The sequence below is a fragment of the Syngnathoides biaculeatus genome, chromosome 15 (genome assembly GCF_019802595.1).
Source record: "Syngnathoides biaculeatus isolate LvHL_M chromosome 15, ASM1980259v1, whole genome shotgun sequence".
Classification (NCBI taxonomy): domain Eukaryota; kingdom Metazoa; phylum Chordata; class Actinopteri; order Syngnathiformes; family Syngnathidae; genus Syngnathoides; species Syngnathoides biaculeatus.
In genome coordinates, this window is record NC_084654.1 from 9,926,613 (window position 1) to 9,938,717 (window position 12,105).

General features: G+C 47.4%; 1 protein-coding gene across 1 annotated transcript in view; it reads right to left on the bottom strand.

Annotated features, from left to right (window-relative positions):
• Window positions 1-815: 815 nt before the first annotated feature.
• clic4 (chloride intracellular channel 4) overlaps window positions 816-12,105 on the bottom strand; it is a 35,501-nt gene continuing 24,211 nt past the window's right edge. Inside the window, exons 3-6 of the mRNA XM_061844015.1 lie at window positions 4,070-4,195; window positions 3,860-3,966; window positions 2,989-3,170; window positions 816-2,278 (exon numbers count right to left, since the gene is read on the bottom strand). Coding sequence (XP_061699999.1) covers window positions 2,114-2,278; window positions 2,989-3,170; window positions 3,860-3,966; window positions 4,070-4,195 — 580 coding nt within the window. The 3' untranslated portion in view covers window positions 816-2,113. The remainder of the gene's footprint in view (window positions 2,279-2,988; window positions 3,171-3,859; window positions 3,967-4,069; window positions 4,196-12,105) is intronic.

The following is a 12,105-nucleotide window of genomic DNA, read 5'->3' on the forward strand; positions in this document are numbered from 1 at the left end:
GGTAAAACTAATGGAAACACACAAGTCCACGAGGGGGTGCCGCTGTCCTTTACGTCACTTCCTGCTTCTTGTCGAAAACAAATCCCTGAGAGGATTTTCATGGCGGGAGTTATAAAAAGTTGTGTATGTCAAAATCATGTTTTGTGGTGGAAAAACACATGGGACCATATTGGCTGTGGGTTTTTCATTAATATACCAAAAATCATCCGTTTGACGACACTTGAGCTTTAAGTATTTACGGTACTAGTAATGACCCTCCTGGTAACAATAGTGTGGTGTAGTGTCTTCTCTTTCTAGTTAGGGAACACACAAAGACACATACGCACCCTTACACACAGTGAGGGGTTGAAATGTGATTCTTTTTTTTTTCTAGCAAGCATCCAACAGCCCATGCCCCCACACTTTCTTCTTGTCAAATAACCCCCCCAAAAATATGACATGCTTGGGCTCCACAACTGTCTGGATTATGGTGTAATGTTACGTGAAGTCTGTCTTCTTGGGCAGATCTACGGCCAAACACACATCTCCTTTGTGAGCTGCCGACAAGGTCAAGAAGAAAAGAAAAAAATCCAGCCGACTTTTCACAGGCTTTTCTTTCAAGTTTCTATTGACACTACCAAAGGTAGTGAATTGCCATACATTGCATATGGATGTTTTTAATATTTTGGCTACCTCATTTACCGTTAAGAATCAACGTTTGGAGGCATGCAGGATTATTAGGTTTACAAAAAAGACAAATTTTAATACAAGTCTTTGATTGTATCTCAAATGTCTAATGATCGTAGGCAATAAAAAGTTCACTCCATGGCACATAATCATACACGGCCAATACGTTTATTTAAATTTGGTAATTGGGGAAAAAAATGAAAACAAAACAGCACAACTTTGATATCTTGATGCAACAGCAAACACTGAATTAAAATTATCCTTCAAAGAGAATAAGGCAAAGAAATGAAAGCTCATCTAAAATTAAAATCTGAGCAGATATGAATGGCCTTTTTTTTCCCAAAACTGTGACCATGCAATGTATAAAATGTACATACTGAAACTTGAGCAATCAAGCAATATTTACAATTCCTTTAATCAAATTTGTCTGCTAACAAAAATGTAGGAGAAAATAAATGTTTTGCTTTTCCGTACTATAGGCTAAAGCACTTTTTGAGCTACCGTGATCAATACATTCACTACTTCAAGATTACTAAACAGACCAAAGATATTTTGATGCCATTCCGCTTGATTCTTTTTTGCATCATAAATAGCTTGTCACCTTGAACACCGCTTGGTGTCTTTACGTTTTCTACTTCACTTGTTTGCATGACGGGAGTAATCTTCCACAGCTAGAAAATATGAACGTGCCCCTTTTCCATGAGCTGCACTGCTACTCCAGCTGAACGCTTTGCTTCAGAAACCTGCTAAGCAAGCGCTTTTTGGTGTTGCTGTTTCAGTGGACAATTTCTCTCCATGGCAATGTGGTGAATCATACAAGGCATGAGCGGACATCAATTTGTAAGCTACATATCTGCATGGAAACCTTAGCACTCAGGTTCTTACTGTTCCTGAGAGGATTTGCCTGCAGAGATCAACATAAAAAAAATAAAAAAAAAATTATTTGGATATCAGCTACCTGGAATTATAAAATCTGATTTAGCAGATCAATTAGATTACACAGGTTTGGATTAGTTTCGGTCAAAAACACTGAAAGACTAAACACTTTTCACGATCCAAAAGACAGGGGAAAAAATGCTTCTTAGAGTTCATTTTATGACGGTTTTGCAATCAAACAAACAAACACTGCCTTTCCTCTGCATACAGAGAGAAGGTTACTTTGAAGGTCACTTAGAGTGAACCACATCCTGAATTCAATAAGCACTGATAACAATGGGTTGGCTGTTTCAAGGTGGTAGGTACTGCCTCATAATTTCTCAACAAACCAAAAAACAGAAGCAATTCATGTTAAAAAAATGAAACATTTGCTGAATGAACTACTAACATATTGAAGTTGGGAAAGGGGGGGAGATAAGTAAAGTTATTCTTTCTCAGGTGTTAGCACTTTAGTCCATGTGGTGCGCAGCGGAGTGTAGCAGCACCCGGGGAGGTGGTTCGAGATATGAGCTTATTTGACAAGCCTCTTGGCTACATCGGCGTATGCAATCTCGATCTCCTTGTCGCTGGGACAGGTGTTGGTGAACTCTTCACGGGTGTAGGCGTTGTTCAGGTACTTCCAAATGGCCGTCATCTCTTTGGGGATGTCAAAACCTCTGTATTTCTTGGCCACCACCTAAAGCGACAAGAGCAAGGCGGAGTTTTTACATCACAGGACATATGGTAAGTGATCTCAGCACTGACAAATGCTAATTGGCATCTTCTCAATCGGGTTGCGGGTGAGCTCGAGACTTTTCTAGCCGACTTGACCAGACTATTGCACATGTACAAGTTAATATAGATTATATTAATGTTCATTGTATTTTTCAGTTAATATACATTCAGTTATGACAGTGATTCAAATAAATTGGGATTTGAAAAAAAAAAAAAACACAAAGTGGTCTAATAAAATGTTGCACCTATGGACAGTTTGAGTTTTCAGTTAAGCTATATTACAATTTTTCACAATGTGGGAGGAAGCCGTAGCACCCGGAGAACATGCAAACTCAGAGCAACTATAACTACAGAGCAAGGCCAGAACAGAGACTCGAACCTCAGAAGTGAGTTCAACCGCTGTCACCTGTCCACAATGAGATGCTTGTCATGTAATTGTGTCATTTAATTCACCTTTCTTCATATATTAAGTCTATAGTCTCCTGTTTTTTCAGTCGTGTAGTCTCACAAGAAGCAATCATACAAAAAGCTAAGTACAAAAAAAACATTTCTGAAACATCAAATAATAGTCAAACATCTACAGTTAAATTGGTTTTAAACTTTACAATTAAACAATTGTTAGTGCTATGTAATTTTATTTAATTATTAGTAACTATTGAATACAGTAAGCACCTTGACAATATGCAGCTTTGGCAGCAAATTGCAGTCAGCCAGGGTCATTTGCTCTCCATCCAAGAATTTGCGGGTGGAAACTTTCACATCCTCCATGCTGTTGTGATCAATCTCATCAGGCAAAGGAGAGCGAAGATATTCATCCAGCTTCTGCAGGGTCTTCAGCAGTCCGCGTTCCAGAGCTGCAGAGCCACAAGAAATTTCCAGGTTTCAATTCAAGTTCAGGCCAAAGCCAGTTTACGACATAGCGAAACCAACCACACGGGGGAAGCATTTCATCAACATGCAGACAAAAGCCTGCATTGGGACGTTAAATGTCGAAAGTTGATTATTGTAGGCTATTATTTTTCCTCTTTCAAAAGACTGCATATTTTATTAACTTTATCGCCCTTGTGTTATTGTCACAATTTCTCCAACAGTTCCAGTGTGGATGAATTGCAAACATGAGGGATGAAAACGTGAATATTAGTTTACTTTGTTTTTCTTTCACAATGCCCTACCAGGTTAGGAACCTAAGCATACAAGAAGGAAGGTGAACAAAAGCTCAATGTTGTTTTATGTCACGCCTGTAAGCCACCAATCAGGGCAGGTCAAGAAATATCACTTAGGAACCACAACAGTCTCCAAGACTGGTGGATGGTATCTTTCTTTATTCTTACCCCCTTACCTATATAATATACAGTATTTATGCTTAGGTACAACTAGCCTTGTGACGCATTGTAGCAAAAAATAAATAGTCATTTTCAGGCTCAGTTAAGGAATGTGGTTCTTGGCCGTGATGACTACGATAGGTCATAGATCCAAAAAATACATTGTTAATATGTGTCACCTTTCCACCATTAGCACTGTACGTGTCAAGGGGGATTCCTACCTTCGTTTGCATCGGGTTTGGAGTTCTTAATGAAGGCTGAAAACTTGGCAAAGATATCCATACCAGCTGTGTTTGACTCTGGGTGTCTCGCGCCAAGTTTGAGGTACCTGCGGATAAAATATTTGCATGGAAACCATTACATACCGAGTATGGGGAAATCAACAGACAAAGTTACGGGCGGTGTGACCACAGAAGTGAGAGAACACTCACTTGGGCGGGCAAAGGATGTCCTCAAGAAATTCCTCGATCTTGTTGACATCTGTTTTCACCTCACCGTTAAAGGTGACAAAGGGAGGATGCGTACCTGGAGCAAGGTTCTGCAGATCTGCAGGCTTCCTACATGACACAGAGCAAAGACTTGAGGTAGTTGTGCTGCAAATATGACATTTAGATATGACAGGGTTCATACTCAGTCTGACCAAAAAAAATTAAGGGCTTTTTAGGGGCATTCTTAGGGGCTGACACAAAAAATTTAGGGCTGACAAGGAAAAAATGTAGGTCCATCATGGGAAATCAAGAGTAAGGAAAAAAGACTCACCCAATGGTGCCATCAACCATTCTTGGTTCATCAAATGTTCCCGTACCTCAGTACCTGTGACAGTGATCACCTGTCGCCCCTTGTGGTAGTTCTCATTGATATGACCATTGTCAATGTCTTCACATAACAGTCTACAGAAAAACAGATTCTAACTACAATTGCAACTATATACACAAATGTCTTCTACTGATGTCTGTCTCAGCACCCCTACTCTAGCTCCTTGAGCCTACCCAGTGCCTCCTCTATTTGTTGCTGCAGAGGTGCCAAAGTGGCTCTCTTGTCCTTTGCTCTGCCTCTGAGTGCATTGGCCACAGTTATAAACCTCAGATTCCTCTTTTCTTCTGCCTCCTCACACAGCCTATCAGCCTTCTCAATAACTGTAGATATGCGAGTCTCTATTCTGGCTTTTTTGGCTTGAGGCAGTAGAGATGAAAAGTGGGCAGCGATGTCAAATGTAGCCAGGTACGAAGTCTTCCTTTCCCCACAGTGGTAGTTTTTAAGCAATATCACTGTCTGGAAACATGACTGCAAACACTTTCGAATTATTTTCACAAGATTTTTAACTGTAATGGCTTCACATCACTTTTAAAGTCCACACGATCGCTGCCTTTAACGAGTCCGTCTTCGTGTATTGAACTACGTTCATAAAGCCTGACTTCTGGCTGGTTGAAGTCGATGGCTGGAAAAACTGTTGGTGCGCATGCACTGCTAGTACCACTGCCTGAAGTTGATGCTTCACTATCTTGATATTTTAGAAACAGATTCATACCAACGGAAGATGAGAGAGAGTCTTCACCAAATCAGCGTGCCTCCTGTTTTTCCGGTGCGACTCCAGCGCTTTGACGCCCATCTTTTCAAGCTGGTAACTTTGCTTGCACATATGGCAGTAAAACATGTGCCGATCTTTTGGATCTCCACGAACCCAGCTCCCAAACTCCTTACTTTCAACCCCAGCTTCTTGAAAAATGCACTTCCCCGTGATACAAGTTGGATCAATGAAACAACTACGCTACGTCGTAACGAAGACGAAGTGAAATGCCTACTCACGGAAACAAACAATGGAATATCGACAAGATGGCGACTAGTTGTCAACACGGTGACTTCCGTTGACAATTTCCGGCTGTTTTGGACGCCAGACGGATCGCTATTTTTTTTTTTTTAAATAAAAGATTATTTTTTGGGGGGAGAATTTTGGCAGTGGAGGTTCTCCCTTTGATTTTTTTTTTATTTAAGGCCTTTTTAGGGGCTTGACCGGTTTTCGCGGATTTTTAAGGACTTTTAGGAGCCTCTAAATGCACCTTCGAAATTTTTTTTTTTTTTTTTTAGGGACTTTTAGGGCCGCGTGCGAACCCTGTATGAACAGTAAAATAAAATAAATACTCTCTCACGTAAGACCTAAGGTAAGCAGGTTAAGTTTAGAAGCAATCAAGAACTGATTATTTTAACTGTGTTCGCCTTTGTCCGCCTCCAGTTTATTTGTGTGTGTTGTAGCGCCAAAGAAAAGGAGTCGGAGGCGGAGTGTCGGACACAGGAACAGAACTTGCTTTATTGTTCGACATCACCAAACTACTCGCATAACGGCGGGAACTCTGTTAACCTTTCCTCCGGAAGCGCAACAACAAAAACAGTCCGTGCGGAACCCCGCACCCCAACTCGAGGTCCCGCGGGTGAATTATGTAAACACCACACAAGCCCCCCCAGAATTCACCCATAGTCAAAATCCTTGTGCCGTGGAGGGATGATGACCCAACCCCGGCGAGTGTGCACTGTAGGGGCTGATGGGGGCGGGGCCGCACTGTCCATTGAGTCACGGGACAAGGGCTCAGGCGGGGTCAAGGGTACCCCGGCGGGCGCAGGGGCACAGGGCAAAGGGGGACGACCCCGGCGCGGGGGGAGGGCCAACCCCAAAGGCTGGGCAATGTCCAGGTGCGCGGGTTTGACCCTGTCCACGGAAACAGTCTCGGGTCTGCCGCCAATGTCCACGAGCAGGCTCTTATCCCCGTGCTCCAGGACCCTGAATGGCCCGTCGTATGGGGGGCGGAGAGGTCCACGGTGGGCGTCATGACGAACAAACACAAAATCCGCAGAGCGCAGGTGGCGGGGAAGCCGGGCAGCTGGGGTGCCATGTTGCGACGTGGGAACCGGCGCAAACCCTTTTGCGGCCTCCAGCAGGGAGGACCGTTGCCTAGCTGCGGACCAGGGCGCTGTGGCGTCCGGGATGAATTCGCCGGGGACCCGCAGTGGCTGGCCGTAGACGAGTTCGGCGGATGAGGACAACAGGTCCTCCTTGGGGGCGCACCTGAGGCCGAGCATGACCCACGGGAGCTTATCCAACCAGTTGCCGTCCGTCAAGCCAGCACGCAGGGCTGCTTTCATGGAGCGGTGGAACCGCTCGCAAAGACCGTTCGCCTGGGGGTGATAGGCGGTAGTGCGGTGCAGCTTGACCCCCAAACTCTCAGCGACTGCGTTCCAGAGTTCAGAGGTAAACTGAGGGCCACGATCTGAAGAAAGGTCGCACGGTGTCCCGAAGCGTGCAACCCACGTGCCGATGAACGCCCGGGCCACGTCTGACGACGTTGTCGAGGAGAGGGGAACGGCTTCGGGCCAGCGGGTCGTCCTGTCCACCATGGTGAGCAAGTAGGTGAATCCGTGCGAGGGAGGAAGTGGACCTACCAAGTCAACGTTGACGTGGTCAAACCTCCTCTCGGGGACAGCAAAGGGCTCCAAGGGGGCTTTTGTGTGGCGATGCACCTTAGCCCGCTGACAGGCCACGCACGAGTCGACCCAGGCCTGCACATCTTTCTTGAGACCGCGCCACACGAACTTCTGGGCCACCAGCCTCACGGACGGTTTCCTTCCGGGGTGGGAGAGGTTGTGGACCGCCTCGAAAACAGCTCTTCGCCAGTTTGCAGGGACCAGCGGCCGAGGCTGGTCAGCCGAGAGGTCGCACAGCAACCTGACGCCCGAGTCACCAACCGCGACTTCCTCCAGGCGCAAACCCGTGTCAGAAGTCTTGAGGCCTGCACCCCGTGGTCCGAGGCCTGGTCTGCGCTCATGCGGGAGTAGTCGAGACCCAGATGCACAGTGCCGACGATCGCCCTGGAGAGGCAGTCCGCGACCACATTGGATTTGCCGGCGATGTGTTGGATGTCCGTAGTGTACTCAGAGATGAACGACAGTTGGCGTTGCTGGCGGGCGGACCACGGCTCGGCCACCTTGGACATGGCGAAAGTGAGGGGTTTATGGTCCACATATGCCGTGAACTCACGGCCTTCCAATAGGGAGCGGAAGTGGCGGATCGCCAGCCAGAGGCCGAGGAGCTCTCTATCGAACGTGCTGTATTTGCGCTCCCTGGGGACCAGCTGACGGCTGAAAAAGGCAAGCGGTTGCCAGGCGCCGCCGACCCACTGTTCGAATATGGCTCCAACAGCGTAGTCCGATGCATCGGTAGTGAGAGCGACAGGGGCCCCGTGGGTCAGGTGAGCCAGCATAGCGGCACGACTCAGTGCGGCCTTCGTAGCCTCGAAGGCTTCCATCCTCTCGGCCGTCCATTCAACGTCCCGGTTGGGGGCCTTGTCTTTAAGAGCCTCATAGAGCGGGCACATGATGTGGGCCGCCCGGCGAATGAACCGGTGGTAGAAAGTCACCATCCCCAGGAACTCCCGGAGGCCCCGAGCCGAGTGAGGTCGGGGAAAAGCGGAGACGGCCTCCACCTTTGCCGGAAGGGGGGCGGCGCCGTTCTTGTCTATGAGGTGCCCGAGGAACTGGATAGAGGGCACCCCGAAAACACACTTTGCCGGGTTGATGATCAGGCCATGCTGCTCAAGTCTTGCGAAGAGGTCGCGGAGGTGCATCAGATGTTCATCCTCCGAGGAGCTGGCGACGAGGATGTCATCCAAATAGACGAACACAAATGGCAAGTCCCTGAGCACAGAATCCATTAAACGCTGGAAAGATTGTGCCGCGTTTTTAAGACCAAACGGCATCCTCAGAAACTCGAACAGTCCAAACGGAGTGATTACAGCTGTCTTGGGAACGTCTGAGGGGTGCACGGGAACCTGGTGATACCCGCGCACCAGGTCGACCTTGGAGAACAAGATTTTGCCTGCCAGGTGGGCTGAGAAGTCCGGAATGTGTGGAACAGGGTAGCGGTCGGGCGTAGTGGCGTCGTTAAGGCGGCGGTAGTCACCACACGGTCGCCACCCACCACTCGGTTTAGGGACGATGTGTAGTGGCGAGGCCCACGGGCTATCCGAGCGGCGGACGATGCCCAGACGCTCCATGTTGGCAAACTCGGACTTAGCGACTGCTAGCTTCTCGGGATCAAGCCGTCGGGCCCTCGCGTGGATCGGGGGGCCCTTGGTCTCAATGTGGTGCTCGACCCCATGTTTAGTCGTGGCAGAGGAGAAAGTGGGCCGTGTCAAGGCAGGGAACTCACCAAGGAGGAGTTGGTACTTGGTGCCGTCCGATAGCGAACTGGAGAGACCACCATAAGTCGCCTCATTGCGGACGCAGGCGACCGTGGAAAAAGTCAGTGCATCCACCAGACGGCCCCTCTTAACATCCACCAGCAGCCCGTGGGCACAAAAAAAATCAGCGCCGAGGAGAGGGAATGAGACATCCGCAGTGACAAAGTCCCATGTGAAGCGCTGACTCCCGAAACACAAGTCCACAGTCCTCATGCCATAAGAGCGGATAGGGGAGCCATTAGCGGACAGTAGGGGTGGCCCATGAGTTCCGCCAGCGGCGTCCTCCGCAGTGGCTGTCAGGACGCTCCTCTGGGCGCCGGTGTCGCAAAGGAATTTGCGCCCGGAAAGGTTGTCCTTGACGAACAGCAGCCGGCTCTTCGCGCCCACGCTCACGGCCGCTGCGAAGCGTGGGCTTTGGCGTTTCCCGACGCGTCGTAGTTGCAAGGGGCACGGCACCTCTTCGCTTTCGCACCGAAACGGGCATGGAAGTAGCACAAGCCTGTGCCAGCACGGCCGTCGGTGCCGAAGGGGCCCCTGCTGGATGCCACCCCCGCGCCCGAAGGTGAGTAACTGCGCGTCGCGGCCAGCGTCTCAGGGGAGAAGCGCTGGGTTGCCAGGAAGAAACGGTCAGCCTCCTCGGCCAGGGCCCGGGGCTCAGTGATAGTACTGTTCGCGAGCGCCGTCTGAACATGCGGTGGCATTTGCCTGAGAAACAGTTCCATGAAAATGAAATTGGGCTCTTCCGTGCCCAGCAGGTTTAGCATCATTTCCATGAGTTCGGAAGGTTTGCTGTCCCCCAGTCCATTAATAGCCAACAGACGTCGGGCACGTTCCGGCCGTGAAAGTTCAAAAACCTTGAGAAGGTGAGCCTTGATCCCAGCATACTTATCTCGGGCCGGGGGAGAGGTGATGAAGTTCACTGCTCTGGCCGCCGTTGAGCTCCCGAGTGCTGAGACAACGTGGTAGTAACGCGTGGAATCATCTGAGATCCCGCGGAGGGCGAACTGAGCCTCAGTCTGTGCGAACCACGCTGCCGCGGACGTCTCCCAAAACTCTGGCAATTTGAGGATGGCGGTTGCCATGTTCGTTTCAGTCTCGAAAACGCCGGGACTGACGTCGGGGTCACCAGTGTAGCACCGGAGAAAAGGAGTCGGAGGTGGAGTGTCGGACACAGGAACAGAACTTGCTTTATTGTTCGACATCACCAAACTACTCGCATAACGGCGGGAACTCTGTTAACCTTTCCTCAGGAAGCGCAACAACAAAAACAGTCCGTGCGGAACCCCGCACCCCAACTCGAGGTCCCGCGGGTGAATTATGTAAACACCACAGTGTCACACTCTTTGTGGCCTTCAAGCTTTCATTTCCATTTAAAACCAGATCTCCCAGTTGGCAGATGACAATGACACTCAAAGAAAAATGAGCATGTGTCGAAAGGTTAGTGTGTACACAGATGCTTCACTTTAGAGTATACAACACTCACTGTGCTAAATTTTCATAGACACTCAAATAAGTCATAAAACCATCTAAGAACAGAGACTCAACTAAGGCCATTGAGGTAAAAAATTCCAAAGAAGTGGATATGATTTGGGACAAGGCATCCATTGCTACAACAACAGGAAATAGCATCAACCCCTTGGCAGGCAAAGGGGAAGCGGCACCCTTGGCCAATATCACTGAGTAGTAGATAAGAAAGCCACAGAATCACAAAGTTTCATTTATGATATAAAACAGACCTGGTCAACTCAGGGAATCTAACCTACTGGCCTTGGATCAGTGACATTTGAAACTCATTTCCTCCTTTAGATATAACGTCTACTGATCTTTCATTTTAATGCATAAAATAAAAATGAAAAAAATCCATGAGTATAGAGCAAACAGCCCGTATTTTGCAAAGGTTTGCATCGACACAAGGTTTACAGTCAGGAAAAGTGCTAACCTAATTCAGTTAGTTATCAAAACATGGAGGAAAAAGCGTGCAACCCGCATAATACAGGCTTGTTTGAGGAGCAAGCAGATGCTGCTAAGTAGGCGGGCCTCTTCCATCACCTTTCACATTACAGGATTTTACTAAGCTGTTTTAGGATACTCACCCTCTGCCATAGTAGGCCGGAGAAGCAATGGGTGAGTTAGAGCAAACGCAATACGAATTGTTGGGCAAAAATCCCTTTGGAATGTTTAGTTGTGAAACTAAGTCAATATGTCCTGAGTGAATTGTGGAGAGGGGAATTGACCAACCACAACCTGGTTATTTGATACAAAAAGGTAGGAATACTGAATGAGTGTAAAAAAAAAAGAAAAAAAAAGGAACTTTGTTGATAGAGAACAGATGTATATAGAATTTGGATGGTGTGCCTTGGCAAGGAAGAAAAAAAACCTAAGGAAAACTTTAGATGAATCATACTAATGAAAAAACAGTGGGTTTGGTAAAGATTGTCTGGCGCGGAAGTGCTGTCTTGCAGATGCGAGGAAATGCAGTTAGTATTCCAGAGGATCACCATATTTTTATCTCTGTGATGATAACATGTTGTCCAGGAAAGCGGGCAGGATCTGTGTTGAGTCTGTAGCCTCTGAAGGGCCCGGGGGTATTTTTTCTCAAATTTTCTTCAGCCTGGGAAAGGGTCATGGGAAAACCAAATAAACAGTGGGGAGGCAGGGAGCGTGTCAGGGGTGGAGCCTTATCAAAGTATCACACAGCTCCGAAGACCACTTGGTAAACACACTAACCAGCCACAAATTTAGACCCACTTGCACAATATGGTGACATCTGTTCCTAAAATTTGTGACTAACGTTTTTTTGTTCTAACCTTTTTGAGTGAAGTCTCATATTGTAGATGAGAAAGACCTCACAGCATGTGACCAAACATAAGTCACAAAGAATATCTACATCTCTGAGAAAAAGTATTGGTCCCTTCTCACATTCTTAGATTTTTGCATAGTTCTCCCACTTTGTCGTGTAAGGTCAGTAAAACTGTTCCAGGATACTGGGAATGCAGTCTCCATTCTGCTTGATCTAACAGCCGAACAGAACACAATCAAAAAAATCAAAAAAGATCTTCAAAGAAATATACAGCGACAAATATTACCCAAATTAACCTAAAATGCTGTTTTAAAATGGTGGTTTCCTTTAACAAGAAAAAATATATATTCAAAGTTACCTGGTCCTGTGTGAAAAAGTAATGGTGGCACTAGACCTAATAACTAGTTGGGCCTATCTCTGCAGCAACAACTAAAATCAA